Source organism: Microtus ochrogaster, chromosome 8 (assembly GCF_000317375.1).
Source record: "Microtus ochrogaster isolate Prairie Vole_2 chromosome 8, MicOch1.0, whole genome shotgun sequence".
Taxonomy (NCBI): domain Eukaryota; kingdom Metazoa; phylum Chordata; class Mammalia; order Rodentia; family Cricetidae; genus Microtus; species Microtus ochrogaster.
In genome coordinates this window covers 74,090,047-74,115,528 of record NC_022015.1, presented here as the reverse complement: position 1 = coordinate 74,115,528, position 25,482 = coordinate 74,090,047, and the positions used below count along the sequence as shown (strand labels likewise).

Genomic DNA, 25,482 nt, shown 5'->3' with positions numbered 1-25,482 from the left:
GCTTTGAGCTAGCCAAGAAGAGGCTGAGAGGGGCAAGCTATAGCTGGAGAAGGAAGGGAGTGTGGCTCTTGGGTGGCCCCAAGGCAAGAGCAGGAGTCCCCTTCTGCCCACTAGAACTCCCCAGTGGAATGTTCTCTGGCAGCAGACATGGGCTTTCTGTTCAGAACCTGCCAGGGAACAGCAGGGGCTGGGGAGAACTCTAGCCTGAAGGCCCTGGCTGCTTCTTCAATGAGGTTCTCAAGAGCTGGCAATTCAGACAGTTTGCTGGGTGTCCTCACAAGGGTGGGGGTGGGGCAGAGGTGGTTCATGGAAACGGAAGAAAAATAAAGTCATTGAACATTCTCAGAGTCCTCTCTACATTATCCCTGTACTTCAGAAAACAGCCCATTGAAGTGTGAGCATGTGCACATGCGCACACACACAGGTGCACACACACGCACACAGGTCCATGTTCTCAAGCCCAGGACCCCTCTCTGAGTGAGAAACCAAACAGGCTTACTTCCTCCGGAGAAGTCAGATCTTCCAAGTCCTCCAACATTTTCTCTACAAATTCTTCCGTCAACAGAATCTGGGAAAGAAAGCAAAAGGCAGGTTTTTATTTGAAAAAAACAAAAACAAAAAACCCCCAAAACTATATACAGCCCTTTTGCCAACTGCCAAGTTAGGGAAGTTTCTATTCGCTATGGAGGAGGGATGGCCCACTGATCGGTGCTAGGGACAGAGGGAAGTACTTCAGGCCTCTGGAAAAAAAAAATTGCGCGCTCTCAATGCCTTCCCCCCACCCCCACCTGCTTGTGCCATAGACTAGAGAAGGGCGGCGAGGTGGGGTGTGGCAGTAGAGAAAGGGATGGCATCTGAAAGATGGCAGTGCTGGCCTCGGAAGGGAACTGGAAGGCAGCAGACACCCACTTCTTTGGGCTGTGTGGTTTTCTGGATGTTGCAGGGCAAAGGAGAGGGACAGGAAAGCCCAAGGCCATAGGAGAGCCACTGCCAAGGTCCTTGCCTGATCAGGCTCAAGTGTTTTCACCCACTTCTCCCAACCATGTAGGACAAAAGGAATCTGTTTGACTTGGGAATACAAGTCCTGTCTGGGATTCAGATGACCCTAGTGTTGGAGCATAAGCCTGGGTTTAATCCCTACCACTGGGGGATGGGGATAGCAGGTAAAAACCAAGAGAAAAAAAATCTGAGCTGCAGAATAAGCTGCCTGCCCCTTCACAGAGGGGGCTGGGACTTAGGATTTCCCTTTCCAGCCACAGGGTCATGTCTCAGGATGTCCCTGCAGGCCCCAGTCAGCAGCTATGTTGACTTCTGAGACACCTCCTCTCTGAGTGTCTCCATCTCCCCCACTCCACTGCTTTTTCTGATGCCTGGTACCACAAGGTTTGATGACCAAGACCGTCTAGCACCACTCTTTGTAGGAATAACCACTATGCCCTAAGCAAGTTTTCTCAGCTAATGGGAACATCCACAGCAACTCAGAGTTCCATCAAGCCTTCTCAACTTATGGCTGTCTCAGACAGATCTGCTGGTCCAGGCTGAGCTCATCCATGCTCTCCTTGCAGACCCGGGCCTTTCTACTCCATCCTCCCTGCCCTGCTCTATAGGAGCTCTCCACTTCTCTGGAGGACGCTGTGCAGCGCACAGAGGAAGAAGAGTAAAAGGATGCAAAGCCAACTGAAAGGCTCTTTTCAGAGAAACCCTCCCTTTCAGAAGGTTGGGAAAATACCCATGAAGTTTCCCTTGGGACTTGATCAGTTTGTAAGGGCAGGGGTTTCTGTTTTGTGACATGAGGTGAAGTGACAAGGAAGCTGATGGCATGGTGGTGGCGAGTGAGAAGGAAAAGCTCTAACCTACCAGACACTATGCTGACTGTTCACACCTGATCTCATTCAGTCTCCTTCCAGATGGGGAAACTGAGGCACCTGCCCTGTGGGCCAAAGTAAGACCATATGTCATGTCTTGGCCTGGAACCTGCTGTTTAGATTCTTAGATGGAGGACACTGACTCACACATTCACTCCTCTTGGGCAAGCAAGCCTGTTTCCACCCAACCAGCAGTTCCTAGAGGAACAGATCTGCTTCCCAAAACAGGGGCAAACAGCTCTGACTGAGAATAATGAGGGAGAGACACGGAGGGACAGAGAAGAGAGAGGACACGGACACACACACACACACACACACACACACACACACACACACACAACGAGCAAATAGTATCCAGGGGAGTGTCCATCCAAAGCACTCATTCCTTTCCTCCTCCAAGCTCCCCAGAGGGGGTTGGCTGGCTCTTTCCAGCCTGTCTGGCACTTTCTGGTCCTTGGCCACGTCCAGTCACACCTGGCCTTCTGTCCTGGAGTCTGAGCCCTCCTCCTCCTACCCCATGGGTCCCCCAGCCGAGTTTCTCCACTGGTTATCACCAGTCTGCTTGAGTAATATAAAGTCACATTCATATTTTCGGCATTTCCGGGGCTTCTTGCCATCTCTGAAACTCTAGCACAAGCACAAGCATAGCTCAAACCCAGTCATATTACAATGACTCCAGTCCTGGCCGGGTTGGGTTTATTTCTAACCCATAAATAATCCACAGGGAGGGTCTTTCTCCAGAATGGTAACCAGGTCTGGAACTAGGATAAAATGGGGTGGGGGAGGGCTTCCAAGAATGGTGGCCACCCAAGGAGACTCCCAAGGGTGTTTTTCAACAACAGGAAGGTGAGGCCACCAACAGTCCAGTCCTAAGCCAGCACCTCTGTCAAAGGTCTGCACTGCTGAGTTATGGAGGTTTTCAGCAGAGTGTGGCACCATCTGTGTGTGTGGACTTAATTTTGTACTCTGTTGGGGGAGGGGATGACAAGACCCCCAAATGGGGACAAATCCTAGCTGTCCATTTTCACTTTTGATGATTTGCTGGTTTCTGCTGGAAACCACCTTGTTTTAAAAGAATTAAAGGGGAAAAATTATACATGAGATCCACATGATATTAAGGGTGACATTCTCGGCAAAGAAACACGACAGACTGTCATAGCTCCAGGCACCTGATTTAATTTCCTTTGGGAGTAAAACCTTAGAAGCTTGGACTGAACAAACAGGCCCTGTTCTCTGCAGATTTCAGAGCTGGAGCTGAGAATGTTAACAGATCTTATCGACAGGATACTGGAGATAGACAGCTATGATGGAGCAGCTCCCGGGAGCGCTCCCTGGGAACAGACTCGCTGTTGTGATGCCACTGTGGGAAAAGCCTGTGCAGGGCTAGGGCTTGGAGCTCCTGAGGCTCACCGTCTCCCTGGAGCGACCAGCCTCTGCCACAGTAATACAGGACAGTGGAAATGACCTATCACAGGGGCAGTACCTGCCTTGTATGCAGGCTCTGTACTAAGTGCTGCCCTGCATCTCCTCACTGATCCTGTGATGGCTTGCACAGGCCGTGACCCTAGTTCCCAGTGTGCAGATGACTGGCTCCTGAGGAGAAGACAGTCTTCTTGGCTTTAGAGCAGTGCCTGCCTGCCTGCCTGCCTGCCTGCCTGCCTGCCTGCCTGCCTGGGTGATGGAGCATGCTCTTTTCCTGTTTGGGGAAGGTGCATCAACTCTAAAGGTATGTATACTCAGAGCCAACTTCTGATGGGGTAGGGAGGTAATGGTCACTTCTACCAATGGCCTGAAGAACAGCATGCTCAAGCCCAGCCAGGAGTATGTATATTCTCATTTCAATAGGGCTGGACACCGAGCATCACAAACACACCACTGTTAACAACAAATAACAGAGCGTGCAGGCTAATTAGAAAGGAAAGCATGCTATGGACCACTGAGCCGTCCTTTTTTTTTTTTTTTTTTTTTAATGTTTTGAGACAGGGTCTCTCTATTTAGACCCAGCTGTCCTGGAACTCCCTGTGCAAGCTAGACTAGTCTCAAACTCACAGAGACTCTCCTGCCTCTCCCTCCTGAGCACGGGGCGCCACACCTCACTCTGAGTCTACACATTTCAACAGTTCCTCCAGCCCAGAATAGAGCGGCAGAAATAATGACAAATCATTACAGCGATCACTGCACTCTGTCATCCATGCATGCATGAAGAACTGGGACAAAACACTGAGGAGTATGTACAAATAGTCCTTGGAGGGAGGGGATGCTCTAATGATAGAGGAAAGGCCCCTGTACCAATCTGAGTGACACATTCCACTGAAGGGCTCTGGAGAATGTGGCGCTGCTGGGCTACGCACTCCCTAGAACACCAAGGGAATGCAAAAACACCAGCATTTTCACAACACTCCAAGAGATCACACTGGGAGGAAGTACAAGGAAAGAGGCCCAGAGGAGGAGTGAGCACAGGGTAAATTAACAGTGGCTGCAGCTCCACCACTATTTGACAGACTTAGGGATTGGAATCTAGGCTCGGCTGGTAGATCACTCCAGTGGGCACACGTCATAGGCCACGAGAGGTACAGTCAGACAGCCTGGCTTGGTGGTGGTGAGAAAGGACTGTCAACAACCTCTCAATTCTCCAGGTTCCAGCAAGTTCCAGAAAGGAACCTGAAAAATGATCTTTTGTCAGTGCCTGCCCTGGGCAGGCCCGGCTGCGCTGCAGGCAGGGGTTAGAAGGCTACAAATCTGACACTCATTCCAAGGTCTGTGGTCAACGGATGTCTGAGCAGCTGACAATGCCGTTCCTTCCCTTCAGTATGATGACAATCCACACTTTGTCTTGGGCCTTGTTTGCTCCTTGTGTTGACATGTTGTTCTGCTTCCCAGCAAGTTTGGCTTTCTTTCCCTCCCTTTCCTTTTCTCCAGGAAGGAAATGTGCTCTTTAGAGACCGGCCTGCCAAAGAGCAGCTCTGGCGCCCTCGATGGCAGTGAGTAGGGACAGGAGCAGCTCTGGTGCCCTCGATGGCAGTAAGTAGGACAGGAGCAGCTCTGGCGCCCTAGATGGCAGTGAAGTGGGGATAGGAGCACCTCTGGCGCCCTCGATGGCAGTGAAGTGGGGACTCGCAAGGGCTCGGGTCTGCTGTTCCCCTTTCCCCCATCTCAGGCAGACAAAGGCCAGCTAATAGCCTGTGGACATTCCCGTGCTGGGAGGGGCAGAGGCATGTGCTTGGGAGGGGGGCACCCACTCATTTCCTGCTCTGGGTGGGCGGTGAGAAGTTGGCTTTGGTGGCCAGAAGCAGGCTTGGACTCCAGCTGTTGACACAGCAGGGAATTACTGTTGCTCTAAACCTTAATAGGCCCAGGACTCGACAATGAGGTCTGGAGATAGCCCAAGCCAAAGTCTCCAAAGGAGGCAGGTATAGCCAGGCCCACCAGCAGGAGAAATGGTAGGCATCAGAAAGGGGGTGCCAGGAGCTGGGGACTCCCAGGCTGCCCACTATAAAGAATCCAAAAGGGTGCATGGGAACAGGAGAACACAGGACCTTGGCTGAAGGAGTATGGGGAGCCTGTTTCTGGGTTGGGTAGAGTTTAGTAGTGGTTTCCCAGCCTGGCTGGGAACATCAGACCCCACTGGGAACAGCTGTGAGGTGTCTTCTCCCAAGCCAGAGACCTCCCATTGGGCCGGTGGGGAGTGGCTGGGACTAAGGGCGCCACCTGGGTGAGTTGTCAGACACCACACAGCTGAGAAAGCATTGCAGGGCCTAAAAAAAATAATCTCGTGTTTAGTGATCTGCCCTCTCTGTGACCTCTGGGACTGAAGCTTCCCTCCTTCAGACTGCCCTGCCTAGGAACGGCTGACTGAACAGACTCAGTGCTGGGCAGGGCTCTGCTCAAAAGATTGACAGTTCAGGACAACGGGCCAAGGGAGAAGCATGCCACAGTCCCCCCTGAGCAGGCCTGCTTCAGGGTCTGGAGACTTCTCATGAAGCCCTGGACTTGGCTTTCAGGTTCTCTGATCTTAAGGGTGACACAAGGCAGGATGGATGCAGCCAGGTCTCTTCTCTGGAAAGAGTATAGGCTCAAGCCAATTCCTGCCCCTGCAGCAATTCCTGATGTGTGAGTTTCCAACTATACTTGCCCGCCTCTTCTTCAGGTCTTGGGTCCTGACTTCCCCAGGCCTGGGTCTCTCTGAGGTAGTAGAAAGTGGGGGGATGGGGTGGGTACAGAAGCCTGTCTGAGGCCATCCCACTAGGATGGAAAAGGACTCTGGCACTCTGGCTTTCCCTTTTTCTCTCAGTTGTCCTTTCTCAGCACAGGGAGAATAAATGTCTTCCCTTCCCTCAGAGATAGCAGGTCTGGGCTGGCAGCCAGAACAAGGTGCCAAGGCTGGGAGTGAGCACTCTAAAGGCTGCTGAAGGCTGATGCAAGGCAGTCTCCCTGCCCCTCCCACTTCAGCTGTGACCCACAGGGACAGTTCAAGCAGCAACTTAGGTCTCTCTGTCCTATACCTACTGCTTTCAGTCACCCCTGCTCCTCTGCCATCAGTAGGCCTGGACAAACAAGGGCACACAAGGCTCAAAGAGACACCTCAGACCCTGTGAGTGAGTGGCAGAGGCCTGTAGGGAGCAGGGGCAGGTCTGTGAGTGTTGAGTTCTCTCTCCAAACAGGCCTGGCCTCTTCTTGGCACAGCGGGGCTTGATCTGTGACTGAATGGAACCTCAGGTCCTATAGACTCCTAGGGAGACAGCTGGTCCTTGCGAGGCAACCTAGAGGCCCACAAGTCATGACAAGCCCAGTTCCCACAAGCTGGGGAGCTGTCTATGACCACAGAGGCAAGACCCTAAAGGGAAAGTCAGGCTAGCAGACAGATGCAGAAAATGCTGACTGCTCTCAGGCAGAGAGGAAGCTGATGTGGGTGTTGGCTTCACTGCTGAGAACCGGCTGGCTGGGGCAGGTCAGATGGAGAGTTTCCCAGGGCTCCTTGCAAAGAGCCTGAGAAACCTCTCGGTGATCAAGGGTGTGTGCTTGGAGGGCGGGACCCGAGCCAGCCTTCCCAGAGCTCTCCTGAGGACGGCCCATGGTGGACCACACTAATGAGCCTGTAACAGGCCTTTGATTAAGCAGTCCCAGCACAGCAACTTGATTGAAACATGCCGAGGCCAGCAACTCGTTCCCACCGCTCCCTGGTTCCCTGGGCAACAGCTCACAGGAGGGGACCCAAGTGCTGGGAGGCAGCGGGTGCCCAATGCCCCAAATCACTGGGGGGCTTCTGTGTGTCAGGGAGGGGGGGTCGCCAAGAACAGGAACACTAGTAGCCAGGGGATTAAGAACTTGGGGGTGCAGGAAGCTTCCTTCCAGAAGACTGAGGGGTGCCAGATAACTGTTGAATCTTCTGGGGGCCCGGGTTCCTAAGCAGGCAGAAAGCCAGAGATGCTGACCACCTCAGCCCTCAGGGTGGGAAGATGCTCTACAAGAGATGACAGAATAAAAAAGGGCAGGCACTCTTCTTTAGTCTAGGGAGACTCCAGTTCCTAATTCCCTCCAAATGTGCTTGAACTGTAGACACACACAATCATCAACTCCCAGGACACTTCTGCTGAGACATGCTGGCATGACATCATCCACAGGAATGATGATCTGTGGACTCTGTATGGCTGGGGTCACCTGTGGGGATCCCCATCTCCCAGCTCCATACTAGTCTGTCTGGTTGTCAGTAGAGATGGGTGGCAGCTTGGGACATGGCTAGGGATGGGAGGTATGGGAGGCCGTTTCTACTAGTACCGGGCTCATTTCAAATGTTACACTTTGGAGCTTTTGCTACAGTAACTACTAACACCACACAGACAGAAATCTAATGTTACCAAGTGGGACTTTTAAAATGTATTTATAACTTTATGGTTCAAAGTAATTTTATTATGAAACAATGTAATAACAACAGTGGAAAAAGGCAAGATAATTTATGGAACACAATATCCCTAAAGCACTAGCTCCCATTCCTACCTCTGGGCTTAGAGTGGTTGGTAGTCTTTGTTTGCTGTTTGTTTTAATTAAGGGTTAGGACTTTGGTGGGGGCAGGGAGGAGGTTGTTATGAGGGAGGAGAGCATCAGCTGCAAGCAGACACACACAGACAAAAACATACCATATAAAGACCCCAGACTGCACCCACAAAGCCAGTGTAATTCTCTTCCTTTTTACTGTAATTCCCCCATGCTTTCTCTAACACATCACAAAGCTTGGTTACCTTTCGAATGGAGGTCAGATTCTCTTTCTGCAGCCCCAAATCCCTTTCTTTTTTCTTTTTTTTTAGATAGGGTCTCATTTTGTAGCCCTAGCTGTCCTAGAACTCTCTCTGTAGGGCAGGATGGCCTCAAATTCATAGACATCCCCCTGCCTCTGCCTCCCAAGTGCTGGGATTAAAGGTGTGCATTAACACATCTGGCCCTGCTTCCTTTTCTTGATATTCTTGTGAAAGGAGGTAAATTGCTTTTCTCCTACTCCAAAACACAGCCAAAAGCAAAGAAAAAAAGCATAGCAGACCAGGCCAGTGACCCTTGTAGCCCTGGCAGGGTAGGCACTGGAAAGAGGCTGATGGTTCTTAGCCCCAAGCACTGTACTCAACATCAGCTCTGATCCTTGCTCCAATCAGGAGAGCACAATCACAGAACGCCATCAGGTTCTGCTCAATAGTTTCTATCAGGAGCTCATGGGGTAGCTCTGATCACTGTGACCTGCCTAGTGTGGCCACCGAGTTCACTCCTATGCATTCTGGAGAGGTTTCCATATAGTCACCATATAGTCCATATAGGGTGGCATCCACACGTTGTTCACCCTCCAATGTCCTATATCTTGATTTCCCAGGGTAGGAGATGTTTCTACTCCTCGCACCTGGATTTCCACTGTCATCAGTGGTTGCACCAATGGCCAGGAGAGAAACTTGCATCAGAGGATGGGAAGAAGGTCAGGAAGTGCCCCTGGAGCTGTGAAGACAGCAGCAGCACCCATTCTCCATAACCACACACAGAGCTCAGGTTCTGAATCCAAGAGGCAGCTCCCAGCCCAGGATGGGTGCCATAAGGAGCTGCCCTCGGAGGGAGGGTAGGCAGCAGGTGAAGAGCTAAGGGGGAAAAAAAGGAAAAAAGGACGCTTCTCACTTGTAACCAGGGTCCATGAGCTGCGTAAGGATGTTCCTCAGTGGCAAAGGCGCCTTCCACTCCCGTGGACACAAATGTGATGGCCATGTCACCTGTGATACTCTTGTAGGTAAAGTGCCGGCCATGCAGGAGTCTGCCCCTGGGGATGGGAACATGGAGACAGTGGGGATCTGGGCCCAGAAACACAGTCCCTAGTCAAGAGGAAACTTGCTACAGAGCAAAGTTCCCTGAGGCAGAGTGCCTGGCCAGTGCCTCCCGAGGGCCCAGTGCCCACTAATAGGACTTTAACCAAACATGTTCACTGTACCACTGTAGCACACTAGCGAAAGGCACCACCTTTATATGCTAACGGCATCTTTCCGAGAGTCTCTAGCCAGTGGACACTCCGGGCTCTGACACAATGGCCTCAGGGCAGGTGAGAACATCGAGGCTAAGGAGGGATGTTAACAATGTGCCAGCATCATGTCCTGAGTGAAGGAGGACTCATGCCTCCCAGTGGGGCACTTCTGTGCCCGTGCAGGAACTTCTACTTGTTCCTGGGCTTTCCTGTAACATTTAAGCAGTTATCCTAGAGAAAATGAGTAAATCTTTAAAATACAAAAACAAAACAAAAGTCTGAAGCCAAGCAGGGTCACTGCAAGAAGACACCATGTATCCCCAGACTGGAAATATACTTGGAGGAAGGGCAGGCAGTGGCAACCAATGGGCAGGAATGCCAAGTGGCAAAGGAGGCAAAACCAGCTCTTTGCATTCTCAGGCTGCTTCGGATTAACCCTTCCCCAGGCTAAAAGTCCAAGCCTGTGCCCAAGCAGCTGTTAGGAGGACAGGGCTGGAGTCTAAAGCTGGACCTGGGAGGTCCTGTTCACTCAGACCACTGGATACCTTTGCCCTGCTGCTCAGAGCAGCTGGCTAAGGCTGACTCACCCCCACTTCTCCTGGCTCTTGGATCTGTGGGCAGTGTTCAAACCATGCAATTCCTTCTTCCTTGTCATTGTGCCCTTGAGTTTAGGAGGATTCTTGTTGCCTTCTGCGCTAGCAAAGTGAGGATGGAACTCCAAGGGTTTGGAGGAAGCCAGCCATAAGAGATCCAGCCTAGTGCAGTGTTCTGCATGACCTACATCCTGGCCACAAGGCGGGTGCTCTGATTCTCATAGCAGAAGAGCCACAGCTGGGCTTCCGGTTCCCCCAGGAGGCTGCTGGGCTGGCCACTGGGTTTGTAAAGAACTGAGAGTCTTGCATGGGAAAAGCACCAAGTGAGAGGAGGTAGAGTCCAACCTATCAGAACCCTCCTGCTCCTGACAGCTCAGTATGACCTGTGCCTTAGCTTACAGGATGGCAGGGGCCATCCTAGACTCTCTTGGTCACTTGACCTCCCAAAGGGAAGCACAGCTGAAGGACACTTCCTGGACAAAAGAGTATTCTCAGCATCTACTCCCCATGGACTCTGACTTTGAAACTTCTCAGAGAACCAGAGGATAAGAAAGCCAGGTGTGGAGTCCATACCTTTAACCCCAGCTCTCAGAGGCAGAGGATCTCTGTGAGTTCAAGGCCAATCCCAATAAAACAAAATACCAACCCAGGTGACAGACCAATGGGGGATGTGCTCTATGATTCAGGGCTGCTCTAGGTTAAGAGATACAGAACAGAGCAAGTGGTGGGGGCGCACCTTTAATCCCAGCACTCAGGAGGGAGAGGCAGCTGGATCTCTGTGAGTTCAAGACCAGTCTGGTCTACAAGAGCAGGACAGGCTCCAAAGGTTACAGAGTAACCCTGTCTCAACCCCCCACCCCCAAGAAAAGAACAGTCCTTCTCTAGCGACAATCTGCCAGGCCATCTGGCCTCACTACTTTGCTTGAAGACTTCTCAATCACCTGAGCTACCTACCCAGAGGCTTGGATGCAGAAGGATACTGTAGGGGCCAGTGACACAGAGTCCTGGGACAGAGCTGCCTCAGTGGCTCTCTTCCATCCAACCCGGACTCCGCTCTGGTATCAACTGCCCACAGATAGTGGTCTTGTGAAAATGGCTAGCTCAAAGCTTTAGCTGGTCTGTGCTGGGGGAAGGCAGACTGTGGAGGCTCTGAGGCCTACAGGGTATTATTGTGGAATGGAGTGCTTCAGTTTACCTTAGGCAGAGAGGAATGAGGGCCCCTGATTCCTGGTTAAATTTCAGATGTACGCTCTCGAGTTGTCGAGTACGGATCAGCTCGTGGGGGATAACGGCCGTGGAGCTGTCACTTTCTAAGCTGTCTTTGCGGCTCCTGTGAGGCAAGCAAGAGACAGATTAAGCACATGGAGAAAACCACTGGGAGGAGCAAATGGGATTTTCTGGCTGAGTTCCTGGTTAGCAACTACGGTGCCTGTTAACTATGGTAACACCCTTCACTAAGCATTAGCCAAGGACCAGCAGGTGGCAAGCACTTCTCACTGGCTGCCCATGACTCCCGACGCCCCATCGGGTGGGCACACTGGAACTGGAATGGCTAAGTTACTTGTTCAGGTTGTATAGCCAGTGAAGAAGAGGGGCTGGTGTTTGGCCTGAAGTCAGTCAGGTTCTAGAGCCCACATCTTTGGCCAACACACATGCAAGTTCACATCACAGTGGCTTGTTTTGCCCCGTGGAATCAACAGACGCTCTGAGAAGCCTTTCTTTTCCTGCCTTGAGCTCTACAAGGCTGACGCGGAACAACAGCTCTAGGAGCTAGCTGACCTTCAGGTTCTGAGCAAGCATACCCCTGCATAGGGCAGGCAAGGAAGTGATGTAAGCCTCTAAGCAGAGGTGAATGTTGGACCCTTCTGAGTCAGATGCATGTGTGGTGTGATGTGTGCATGTGTGTGGATATGTGTTGTGTGTGCATGTATGGAAGTCCTAAACTAGACACCTCCTGACAGTGACCTTGCCATACTAAGCGGTCAGTGTCACTCCTGCTAAACTAGACACCTCCTGACAGTGACCTTGGCCATACTAAGCGGTCAGTATCACTCCTGCTAAACTAGACACCTCCTGACAGTGACCTTGGCCATACTAAGCAGTGTCACTCCTGCTCTTTCAAGCTCAGCTCCTCACCAACAGCTGGGCTACTGGGTCCCTTGCCATTCTAAGTTTTTTTTTAATATTTATTTATTTACTATATATACAATGTTCTGTCTGTGTGTATGTTTGCAGGCCAGAAGAGGGCACCAGACCTCATTACAGATGGTTGTGAGCCACCATGTGGTTGCTGGGAATTGAACTCAGGACCTTTGTAAGAGCAGGCAATGCTCTTAACCACTGAGCCATCTCTCCAGCCCCACCATTCTAAGTTTTGCTTTTCAAATTCAGCTGTCCTTATTGACCTCCCAAATCTTCCCCAGCAGGAAAAGAGGGTCATCCACTGACAGCATTCAAAAGACCGGGTTCTGGTTTGGGCTGTGAAACCCAGAACAATTCTTCAAGTGTCCATCAAAAAACTAGGGAAGGATCATTTTTGTTTGTTTGTTTGTTTGTTTTTAGATCATTCAAGCAGCAGGCAGGAGCTACTCAGGACATCTGAGCTGGACAGTCACCCTGGAGCAGGCCTCATCTTACTAAGGTAGGGTGAGCACAGAGGCCCAGCTGACAGGCAGAGCCCCTCCCCACAGAGAGCACAGCAGTACTGGCAAGGCAGTGGCTCAGCTCACTCCTCTCCCCAGGTGGATACAACCCTAGATGTGACCTCTCTGTCACCAAGGCATCCCCTCCTGCAGCTTCCCAAAGCTGCCCTGGGAACTACCTTTCCCTTGGCAAGCACTTTCACCAGACCTATGAAGAAGACAAACACTGGCCAAGAGGGTCACAGTATTCCAAGCTTGGAAAGAAACTCAACCTGTTCAATTTACCTCTTTCCTTTTCAAAGAGGGGATATATCCAAGGCCAAAGAGCATGTCTGTGGCAGGCCAGCTTGTGAACTGTGAACATCTGACCACCTTCTATGCCGGCCTTCTGAGGACAACCCCACATCTCATTCAGGCACTACTGATGGGTTCAAAGGTCACATGAGGGTGCTCCTGGGGCCCAAGCAAGAGCAGAATACAGGACATGAGAGCAGCCATGTTAGTCAAGGTTTCCTCTGTGCCAGACTCTCCGTTGCAGTCACTCAGTGGGTCCTCACACAAGCATGGACGCTCGCTCCCTTAGCCTTTTACAAATAAAGTGAGCCAAAACAACCTCAAGGTCACAGTTTTACTTTTGGGGGTGCTGGGGCTGAAACTCAGAGGGTCATGCATACTAGGCAAACACTTTACCACCAGCCCCAGCAAGCCTCAGAGTTACATAGCAGAGCCAGGATGTGCCTTATAATCACACGGTGAGCATCTGACGGCAGGTTATCTACCCTTATGCTGCCATCCTGCCCAGTGGCGTTGAGGCCTGGCCTGCTGGGTGGGACCTTCTGGAGGATCCTGGTCTCAGGCGGCCAGGCAAAAATGCTGATGAATAGCCATGGGAGGTGGGGTGGGGGCTGGTAGAGATGAATCACACAGCACACAGGGCTAGAGTCTCAAGCTGGAGGGAAAAATAAATTGTTGAAAGTCAGCTAAAGTCACCTTGGTAACTGCTACAACACACTCACCCAGAACGGGGACATCAAACCCAACTGCAAACAGCTTTCAAGAAGCAGCAAAGAACTTAATCATCTGAAGAATTATGTGACAAGTGCCCACATTTACACCTCCCACCAACCTTCAATCATTTGAGAAAACATACTTTAATCTTTTAAGAAAAAAAGAATCTCAAAATGCTAGATCTGCATTCCTGGAGCCTGGGTATTTCCGGCATACTGCCTCGGTGGAAAGGCGGCTGCGCTTCACACGCGCAGGAGCCCAGCTTTTTGCTGATTTGTTTTTTCTGGACATCGATGCAGAAGCATGAATTATTTGTGTGGGCTGGGTGAGGTATTAAATCTGCAGCCAACACAGGTTTGCAATGTTTTGCATGGTTGTCAGCTTAATCTTAGTCATAAAAAATAAGTAGTGTGCTCGGCAGCATGGCCTAATTCTTCAGCTGGGCTTTCTCCCTGAGTTTTCCATAGAGGATAAGGCAGAGTTTTGGGGGTGGGGGCTGGGAAGGAGAGGGGTTTCTGGGGAGACATGACCCACAGTCACTGGGAGGCCTAGGGGACATGGACCCAGGAGCATGCTCAATGAGGCAGAGTAGCAAGTGTCACAGGTGACCTTGGCAAATGACAATCTTTCTCTTTCCTTTTTTGAGACAAGGTCTCGCCATGTAGCCCAGGCTGGTCTTTAATTTTATCACATTTATCTAGTGTGTGTGTGCGCATATAGAAATCAGAGGACAACTTGCAGGGGTTGGTTCTATTCCAGAAGCCCAGGGATCAAACTCAGGCCCATCAGACTTTGTGGCATTTGTCTTTATCTGTTGGGGTATCTCAGCACACCACTCTTGAACCCCCAGACTGATCTTGAACACATATTGCTCTCATCTTGACTCAACCTATGGAGTAGTGGGATTCCAGGTGTGTAGCAGGGTAGCGCTCATATTTAAGTGAGATGAGTCTAAGGTAGTATCTAACAGTACATGGGTACTGCAGGTGCTTCTCAGCTCCTCCTGCAAGAATGGCAATGGCTAACAGAAATTTGTTTGCCCTTAATGTGGGCCCAGAGTCCAGTTGCCCCTGGCCAGATCTGCAAAGGTCTTGATTTTTTTCCCAGCCCCAAATAATGGCAACTTTCTTTTTCTTTCTTTTTTGTTTTTTTCGAGACAGGGTTTCTCTGTGGTTTTGGAGCCTGTCCTGGAACTAGCTTTTGTAGACCAGGCTGGTCTCGAACTCACAGAGATTCGCCTGCCTCTGCCTCCCAAGTGCTGGGATTAAAGGCGTGCGCCACCACCGCCCGGCCTCTTTCTTTCTTTCCTTTCTTTCTTCTTTCTTTCTTTTCTTCTCTTTCTTTCTTTTTCTTCCTTTCTTTCTTCCTTTCTTTCTCTTTCTTTCTTTTTCTTCTTTCTTTCTTTCCTTCTTTCTTTTCTTTCTTTCTTTCTTTCTTTCTTTCTTCCGAGGCAGGGTTTCTCTGTAGCTTTGGAGCCTGTCCTGGAACTAGCTCTTGTAGACCAGGCTGGCCTCGAGCTCCCAGAGATTCACCTGCCTCTGCCTCCCAAGTGCTGGGATTAAAGGCGTGTGCCACCACCGCCAGGCCTGCAAAGGTCTTGAAAGGGGATGTCTGAGACTAGCCTGAAAGGGAGACAAGGAGCAAATGTTTCAGGTCCTGGTCAACCATTGGTGCTCTGGGAACGCTGGGTTAAAGGCAAAGAAAATCAAGGCTTTTGCTCCACTCCGGGAGATGGTGGCCAGGTCATCTTGCAATCCGCCTTTGCAATTCTCAAACCACCAGCTTTTATGCAGCCCAGTAGTTTAATCCATCTTTCCCTGGCAGCCTTTCGCACCCCAGAGGCTGTTCTTGAATTCTATCAACAGCCTCTTTTTCTTGGATACGTGGCCCTAACTTTCAACTATGTTCTTGACAAGGTTCTGAAATCCTCCCTGGAATTTACTGGAGCTCGTCAAAGCTAGAGTGTCATGTCCGGAAGTGAAGTGGCATGTGTGGGAATAAATACAGTATGTGGTCTAACCAGTGCAGATCTGAGGCTCTGTGATCACTCCTGTCTGGGGCGGTTTATTTCTATTAAAACTGTCATCAAATTGTCTTTCCTTGTAACCTCATCACACTACCGACTCATACAGCACTCCCTCTGTCAATGGGATCTTACTCAGGTTTTCTCCCACAGGCTACCCGCCTCTCCTCTCCAGTGTGTGCGGTGGGTTATTTGAAGCTAAGGGCAGAACTCTACATTATCTGGCAAGAGTTTCAGGCAGTTGGGATGATTCTGAAGTTGACTCTGGCATCCACTATCTTGGCATTTCTTCCTGACGTCACATCCCTGACATAACCGATTGATTTGCCATTGACATTCTTAATCCAGTGGTTGATTAAATTGAGAAAAGTCCTGGGCTGGGCAGAGAGATGGGCAACATTGCTTTTTGGGTATATTCACCCAACCGATTAAAAATAAATCCACCTTTCCCATGACCCTCCTGTATGCTCTCTGGACATTTCTGTTTTGCCTGTAATGATGTCAGAGCATATTCAAGATGTCTGGCTAAATGCTGCCCAGGCAAGGTCACGACATGTCTTCTGTCTTAACAGACTGGTGAGCACTGGGCCTGACTGCATCTCTTGGGGTTGTTTCCCCAGGAGCATTCAAAGCTCCTTGCTGAATAATTGAGTTCAGACTTTTCCTGAGAGTGATAATGAGCTTACTGGTCCAGAAAGCACAAGATGCTCTTAGCAGCCTGGACTTCCAACGCTTCGGTCTGCTGGCACCCATCTCCTCCACTCCCCGGATGAACACAACTCTCATCTGCCACTTCTGCTGTTGAATTCTTCTGGGGGCACAGTACGTGCGGCCTGAGGGAAGTGAAAGCAGGACTTCTGCCCTGTGTGGCTCTTCCTGGGTTGACAACCATTTGTTGAGGTAGAAATAGACACAGCTCCAGCACATTTTGCTCCCTTTGTCACTGCTCAGTGTTACTCTGTCTAAGCAACAAGGCCTAGGTTTTTTTCTTGTTCCAAACAAATAAAAGTCCTTTATGCCAGTCATAACTTATCATTCAAGACCCAGTCCTTGAATTTCAGCTTTGGGGTTTTTTTTTTTTTTTTTTTTTTTTCTGGACAAGGTTTTTCTGCTTAACAGCTCTGGCTGTCTTGGGACTGCTGGGATTAGAGGTGTGTACCACCATGCTTAGCCAGCTTTGCTTTTATTTTGGCTTTTCTTTCTCTCTTCCTCCCTCCCTTCTTTTTTGAGACAGAGTTTCTCTGTTTAGCCCTGGCTAAACTCTGTATATCAGGTTAACCGCAGACATAGAGATCCACCTGTCTCTGCCCCCAGAGTGCTGGTATTAAAGGCATGTATCACTATATCCAGAAAATTTCAGCTCTTCTTGACCCTCCCTACTACTAACATTTGTGCTGGTATAACACACCTCTTTTTCTAGCTATTATTCAAATTATTATTATTTTTTTTTTAATTTTTTATTTATTATTTATAAGTTTATTATGTATTCAGTGTTCTGCCTGCATGTATTCCTGCAGGCCAGAAGAGGGCACCAGATCAGATGGTTGTGAGCCACCATGTGGTTGCTGGGAATTGAACTCAGGACCTCTGGAAGAACAGCCAGTGCTCTTAACCTCTGAGCCATCTCTCCAGCCCTATTATTCAAATTATTTAAAAAAAAATGGCCGGGAGGTGGTGGCACATGCTTTTAATCCCAGCACTCAGGAGGCAGAGGCAGGTGGATCTCTGTGAGTTCAAGACCAGCCTGGTCTACAGAGTCAGTTCCAGGACAGTCAAGGCTACACAGAGAAACCCTGTCTTGAAAAACCAAAAATAAAATAAAATAAAAAAATAAATGTGAATTATGTGTTTAATTCTCAAATACCTACCCTGGTGTCTAGAGGTGTTATGCATCCTTTTCAGGGATATAGTCACAATTATACTGGTATATCTCTATTTTTTAAAAATTGCTATCACTGTGTGGTGTGGATGCCATGGCGCAGGTAGAAGTCACAGGACGCCTCTGTGGCAGTTCTCTCTCCCACCTTTACATGGGTTCTGTTACACAGCCAGTGTTTTTACTCACTGAGCCATCTCACTGAGCTAGACACCTTTTTACTGAGTGTAGACAATGGTGCTTCTCCCGGGCTAAGCTCTTCATATACATCACTTCCTTTGATTTTCATAACAACCCTATAAATAGGACTCATTTCCCTCACCTTAAAGATGAAGAAATGGTCACCCAAAGATCTTAGATAACAAGCACAAGTCATTCAACATACACTTAAAAGCTGGAGCAACATCTTAGCAAAAGCGTTGCCGGATTTAAAACTCTCCCACCTCACTGGGCAGTGGTGGCGCATGCCTTTAATCCCAGCACTGGGGACGTAGAGGCAGGTGGATCTCTGTGAGTTCAAGGCCAGCCTGGTCTACAGAGAGTGTTCCTGGACAGCCAGAACTGTTACACAGTGGAAACCCTGTCTTGAAAAACAAAAACAAAAATGAACAAACAAAAAACCCTCCCACCTCAGGGATGAGAACATGGCCTGGTAAAGTGCAATGCTGGCCACGCAAACACGGAGACCCTGAGTTCAGACGCCCAGGCAGTCAAGGGAAAGCTGGGCATATGTGGGTAGAGGTGCCTCGGTGGTTAGGAACATTGATTGCTTCTGCAGAAAGACCCAGGTTTGGGCTCCTGGCACCCTGTGGTAGCTCAAAACAGCCTGTAACTCCAGTTCCAGGGGATTGGATGCTCTCCTGAATTCATGTGGTACATACACTCATGCAGGCTCACATACATGCTGGCAAAAGCAGCATGTGTCTGTAACTCTAGCACTGGGCAGGGCGGTAGAAGCAAGTGGATTCCTGGAGTTTGCTGGCCAGTCTAGCCAATCTGTAAACTCAGGGTTCAGTGAAAAACCCTGCCTCAAACAGGGTTTGAGAGACAGAGGAAAGACACTCAGTGTCTATCTCTAGCCTCCACACACACCTCCCCTGACTTTATTAAACAAAGTCCAATTATGTAGGCAAGGTTGGCCTGGACTATCTATGCAAGCTAGGCTAGTCTCAAATTTGCAATCCCCCAGTCCCTGCCTCTAAGACACTGGGATTATAGACTTATGCCACCACACCAGGCTTCCCTGAACTTGTTGTTGTTGTTTTGTTTTCAAGACAGGGTTTCTCCGTAGCTTTTTGGTTCCTGTCCTGGAACTAGCTCTTGTAGACCAGGCTAGCCTCGAATTCCCAGAGATCCGCCTAGCCTCGAATTCCCAGAGATCCGCCTGCCTCTGCCTCCCTAACGCTGGGATTAAAGGTGTGCGCCACCATGGCCTCGCTCCCAGAGCTCTTAAAAGAGCTGCCTCCCTGGAATACAAGATAGTGCTTCTCAAAAATTTTAAGAGGTGCTTCTAGAAAAATAGACACAGCAAAGCTAGATTTAATATGCTGCCTTTCAAATCAGCGATTCACAGAAGCTGGCATTTTGGACTGAGGACTAGAAGAAAAATGAGCTGGTTTCATTTTTTTGTAAGCCAGCATTTTCCAACCTCAGTCAAGATCTCCCTTTTCACTGAATACCAAAATCCCCTGAGGCTGAGGGGATGCCCTCTAGGGACAAGAGGCCAGGTGCCACTCTGGCGGGGCTCGGGGGTTTCCCCTCCTGAGCTCTGCCCTGCTCAGGTACTTCCTTTCAAGACCATGCCAGTCCCGCCTCTGACACTTCTCGATGTGTAGAAGTAGATCCACCCTGAGTCCCTCACTTAGCAACAGACGCTCTTAAGGGACTCTCAGAGGGTTTGCCAGTGTTTGCCTCCAACTCATCCAGATGCCAGGGAAACCAAAGTTCCTGTGGGCTTGCCTTTGAGGATACTGTTTTTTGTTGTTGCTTTTTTTCTTTTTCTTTTCTTTTCTTTTTTTCTGTCTCTGCCTCCCAAGTGCTGGGATTAAAGGTGTGAACCACCACGCCCAGCAAGTATAATGTGTTCTACCAGGAATGTGTCAGCCATCTTTGCAAGGGCAGGGCAAACTGAAACAGCTCACAGAACAGCGTTTCTGTTTCTTTTCTTTTGGTTTAGTTCTGTTTCAGTCTTTTGAGACGGGAATCTCACCAAGGAGGTCTCGGACGGCCTTGAACTCACAATCACCTTGCTTGACCTCTCCCAGCTTCCTGCTGCAGCTGCTGATGGCAGGTAAGTGCCAACACACCATTTCCTCTTCTAAAGAGCCAACCGCACCTCACTACTGGTCCAGGGTACTCCAGGTTTCCCTCAGAGACAGCACTCATCTGTTAGATGCTGCTTCTGTGTCCTCCCAGTCTCAGTGGATGTGCTGCCAGAGTCAACACGGCAGATTCTTCCTTGACTCTGTAACCTACATTGACCTTAAACCACACCAGTCCTCCTGCCTCACCCTCCCAGTGCTAGGGTCACAGGCACAAGCTACCACGCCTGGATATTCCTTGATATGTGTATTGTGTGTGTACAGCAGGTAGGACAGAGGTCATGTTGGGGGTCTTTCTCAATCCCTGTCTACCTTATTGTTGAGGTGGCTCTTTCACTGAACCCAGAGCTTGCTGAAGCAGCTAGAAGGGCTGGATAGACCCCCAATCGCTGCCTCTGGAAGTATAGGTGTGTGAAGCACGACAATTATGTGTGCGTGTCGTGTCTTTATGGGTACGTGCACCTGGGTGCCAGCGCCTGGGGTCACTGACATCCATTGCCCTATCCCGATAGTCTTTAACTACACTTATTTATTCATTTGTTGATTGATTGTGTATGTATGTTTGTTGTATGTACCCATGTATGGAAGAGAGGACAAGTTTTGGTAGTTCTCTCATTCAACCATGTGGATTCAGGCTTGAGAGTAAGCACCTTTATTTGCTGAGCTATTTCATGGGCCATATACATATATGTGTACACACACACATACACACATATATTTGAGACAGGGTCTCACTGTCTCACTATGTAGCAGCCCTAGCTGACCTGACCTGGAGCTTACTATGAAGACCAAGCTGGCCTCAGAGTCACGGAGATCACCTGCCTCACATAAGGGTTCTCTAGGTTTTTAATATCCTTTTTTTTTAATTGTCAGAATTTCTTTTTGTTGTTGTTTTTTTGAGACAGGGTTTCTCTGTGTAACGTTGGCTGTCCTATAACTCACTCTGTGGATCTACTTGCCTCTGCCTCCGAATGCTGGAATTAAAGACATGTGCCACCATAGCTCAGCAAATTTTTTTTTTTTCTTTTTTGGTTTTTCGAGACAGGGTTTCTCTGTGGCTTTGGAGCCTGTCCTGGAACTAGCTCTGTAGACCAGGCTGGTCTCGAACTCACAGAGATCCGCCTGCCTCTGCCTCCCGAGTGCTGGGATTAAAGGCGTGCGCCACCATCGCCCGGCGTTCAGCAAAATTTTTGACATTCATTCATTCATTCGTTTGTTTGTTTTTTGAGATGAGGTTTCTCTGTGTAGCTTTGGAGTCTGTCTTAGAACTCTCTCTGCAGACCAGGCTGGCCTTGGAATCAGAGATCTTCCTGTCTCTGCCTTCTAGTTGCTTATCTTCTGTTCTTAACACCTGTCACCTGAAATCATGCTTCAGTTTGGTCCTGATGCCCCTTGCCTGCCCTTGTTGAAGCCCTTGCTGCTTAGGTTAGGTTTGCTTTTGTCAACTTGACACAAGCCGGAGTCATCTGGGAAGAGGCTGGAATCTCATCTGAGGAAATGCCCCCCATCAGACTGGCCTGTAAGCAAGCCTGTGGGATATTTTCTTAAGTAATGATGGATGTGGATGTGGGAGGGTCCAGTCCACTGTGCACTGCCTCTCCTACTCAGGAGGTCCCCGGGTTGAATAAGAAAGAAGGCTGAGCGAGCCAATGAGCAGCATTCTTGCATGACCTCTGCTTCAGCTCCTCTTCCCAGGTTCCTGCTGTGAGCTCTGTCCAGACTTCCCTCAGTGAGGGGCTGTGACATGGAAGTGCACGATGAAATAAACCCTTTCCATGCCAACTCACTGCTTTTGGTCATGGTCTTAATCATAGCAATAGAAAGTGAAGTCTCACCTGTCATCCGCACTCAAAGCTAGCAGATCTCACTTGATTGTTTAGTATGTTTACCTCAGCCAAATGGTTTCCACTTGCCTGTGCCTTCAAGGGTTTCCAGGGAAAGTAAAATACCAGTTTCCCTCTGCATTCACATGTAGATTTTCAGATTATCAGTTATTATACTTTCCTCACTGTTTGTGTTTTACTCTTTAAATTCTTTTTTTCTTTTTTTTTTTAAGACTAGTCAACTATAGTAGTGAGAACAGGGTAATCAATTGCTAACAATTGTCATTAATTGGCTGACTGTGAACAATCAGCTGAAAGAACTCACTACCTGCGGACCAGCCTAAATTATTTTTTCTTATTGTTTTCCTTAGTTTCTCTGTGTAGCCCCAGCTGTCCTGGAGCTCTCTGTAGACCAGGCTGGCCTTGAACTCACAGATTCTTTTTCTTTTGAAATTTTACAATTCTTTAAAATACTTATGTTACATGGATTGTTGTTATTTATTTATTTAATTCTACCTGCAGGGATGTCTGTGAACCATGGTAGCAGAGACCAGAAGACAGCATCAGGTCCCCTAGAATTAGAGTGACAGAGGGTTGCAAGCCACCACATGGGCTGGGAAATAAACCTAGGTTCTCCGCAAGAGCAACACATGCTCTTAACCACTGAGCCATTTCCCTCTACATTTATTTATGTGTATGTGTTATATATGTATATGCACGTACAAACCACAGCATGTGAGGTTAGAGGACAACTTTTAGGAGCCACTTCTCTTCTACCATGTGAATCCCAGGGGCCCAGCTCAGGACACCAGGCTTGGTGGAAAGCTACTCTACCTGCTGAACCATATTGCTGTTGTTGTTGTTGTTATTATTTGTTTTTTTTGAGACAAGGTTTTTCTCTGTAGGCCTGGCTGTCCTGGAACTTGCTCTAAAGACCAGGCTGGCCTCTGCCTCCTGAGTGCTAAGATTAAAAGTGTGTGCTGCCACGACATGACAATTATTTATTGTGTTTTTTAGATAGGGTCTCTCTGTGTAGCCCTGTGTACTGGAACTATCATGCCCTGGCTTGACTCTATCTTATAAAACCTGGGCAAAAGTACTCTAACATGTGAGGTGGGGACAATAGCCCACACAGGTGACAGCCTCAAGAGTTAGCTGTCCAGCCCAGGGCTCTGCCTGTGTTGGGAACACCAAGGGCTGGTATATGGAATGGTTTATACTTAATCTCTACCCAAAGACCAAGGAGTGATCATATGTTGGCAATTCAGAAATGAACCTAATTCTTCCAGTCCAAATAACACATCTATATTTACACTTCTCACTGTATAAGGTGGCTTTCACATATTCCAGAACACCCCGTCCTTCCAGTGTCAAGATAAGACAGGATTTCCAGTCCTGGGTGGTTTATGGTACATTCCCTAGTCACCCTACCTATGCTGCAGACTGGCAGAACCTACTTTCTCTCCATCTGGAAAGGTCTTAGCCTCTCCACACTCACCCAAGGAGCACTGCAATTTTCTATCCATGGCAATGTGGGAGAAGAATCAGTCCTCGTCCTGTGACAGTCATGACGGCTGCACTGGCCACATGACTTGAGACCTTTTCCTTGGGGACACCTGGAAGCAGGACATCGGCCTTGGCAACAAATCAAAAGTGAAGTACAATTGGCTGGCAGAGCTCAGCCCCACCTCTGGCTTCTGCTTTTCGCCTGGGAGACTATTCCTATTGCTTTCTGACTGCTGATGGAGCTCTGAATTCTCCAGAGAAAGAACTACTTGTCAGCCTCCCTTCGGGGCAGGACTGGGAAAGGGTGTGAGGTGGAGGGAAGCACAGGGCTGTGGGTCACTGTCATGCTGACAAACTCTCTGCTAGGATGAGATCAGCAATACAAGACTACACAGTATTGCTGGTAAGCACCAACAAGCAAACAGTAAGGGCAATGTTTTAAATAGGCCATCCCACATAGGGAGCATGAAGGGGAAAAGGCAGTGCAGAGCAGGAAGGACAAGACTAACAGTGACACTGAGGTCTGGAAGATTCTCTAACCATCCATCGACAGCTGTGGGTGCCAGCGACTCCATCCTAGCCTGGCCCCACTGGTTGGGGGGTAAGGCTAGGACCCCTGTGGCTTTCCTTTCCCTGAGACTGAGTCACTTCCTTTCTTCAGCTCTCACCTTTGAACCTTCCTTTTCCCTTCCCTGCAGAAGTGACTCACTGCTGGTGTTGGGTGACACTGAAGATCAAGGATGGATGATAAAAATACCCTGGATTGTGCAACCTGAGGGAGAGGATGTAGCACTTGCACCTAGATTCAAAGCCCCAGCCAGGAACCTTGAATAATGGCCACAGCTTGATCTCTTTGGGGAAGCAGAGTAAAAGACAGCAGTTATAACATAAGCTGACCTGTGTTCTCTGAGAAACACTGTACAGGTATTTAGCAGGACAACCTGGTTCATATGAGGGACCCAAAAGGAAGACCCTGGTTCAGGAAGCAGCAAGTGGAAAGGCCCTGACGTTTCCTATTGTCAGCCCCGAGAGCAGGGTTCTTTCTTTCTGGACTTGTTCTCCAGTGAAAAGGACTGTCCTCTGCCAGTATGGGAACTGTGAGTGAAGCCACCATGACAGAGTGGCTCCAGGCTGTCTACTGCCCTAACGCACAACCCTGACAGCAGGGTCATCTAAATGTGTCCTGTGTGCAAAGTGGCACCACAGCAACCAGCTGCCTGCCGAGGAGGAAACTCACCTTCCTTCACCCAAATCCACTGGCGGACGGATGAAAACCAGAACGCTAATTACACTCCACGGGCCCCATGGGCTGAGCAAAACCAAGCAACTTTTTCTAAAAACCTAGTCCCTGACCAGGGCACACACAGCTCAAGATGCGAGTGAGTGAGAGGCAGGAAAATCACCCCGTCCGAAGGCCAAACAAACGGGAGCAGAGACTTCAGAGGAGAACTGAGTGGGCACTGTGACTCCTACTGTAATCCCACTACACGGGAGGCCTGGGCTAGAGACAGACCCAATCTTAGGCAGAAATAGACAGAAGAGAGAAAGAAAGAGGGGTACATGTCTCTCCATGTGTGTGTTTGGGCATCTTACAGATGCACTCTCACAACAGAATTCGTGCTATGACAGCACCATTCTCCAGGAAGTGAAGCAGGAAGCATCCACATAAACTTCCAGAGCTATTCTAGATGAATAGAGACCTAGCTGAGCAGGGAGGCTAAGTTTGCCTTTGAGAGCTCCCTTGACTACTTTCTCTCTCTAGCACACACGATGCCTGCCCGTCTTTGGGAAGATGTGAGACCCAGAGAGTTCCTCTGGAACTCCCCTCCTTAGTAAGTGAGTCACTGGCTAAGTGAGGCAGAGGGCACTGGCGGAAGTTTATAGAAACAGACCTTTCCTGCACACACCTGACCACACATGCCCACCTGTTGCCAGCACAACGGAGAGGCTGGGGAGCTAATGCCCGAGTCTGGCTGACCCGGGACCTCAGATAGAGAGAACGTCCAGTGACTCCCACCCTGGATCCCAACGAATGTTGGCAGGCACAGCTCTAGGCCAGGCTGTCCTCATGTGGCACAAAGCAGTGGGAAGGGAGGCGCCAGCAAGCCGAAGGCTTTTCTCAACTGATCATCTCGGGAAAAGGCAGATACAAATTTCATGGCTGGAATGCAAGGGTTGTGAAACTGCTGAAGACATCCCAAAGATGGCCCAGGATGCTCCTTCCAGTAAGGCAGTGGGAGGAGGGCTGGCAACAGCGGGTTGGAGAACAGGTTACCAGAGGGGTTGCCTTCTGGGAAGCAGGAACTAGGGCCTCAAAAAAAAAAAAAAAAAAAAAAAAAAAA

The 25,482-nt window shown here is 49.4% G+C and overlaps 1 protein-coding gene across 2 annotated transcripts in view; it reads right to left on the bottom strand.

Annotated features, from left to right (window-relative positions):
* Positions 1-25,482, bottom strand: part of Sufu (SUFU negative regulator of hedgehog signaling) — a 99,925-nt gene that overhangs the window by 1,991 nt on the left and 72,452 nt on the right. For both annotated transcript variants that reach the window (XM_005352410.2, XM_005352411.2), the window contains exons 9-11: positions 11,137-11,271; positions 9,012-9,150; positions 500-568 (exon numbers count right to left, since the gene is read on the bottom strand). In XM_005352410.2, coding sequence (XP_005352467.1) covers positions 500-568; positions 9,012-9,150; positions 11,137-11,271 — 343 coding nt within the window. The remainder of the gene's footprint in view (positions 1-499; positions 569-9,011; positions 9,151-11,136; positions 11,272-25,482) is intronic.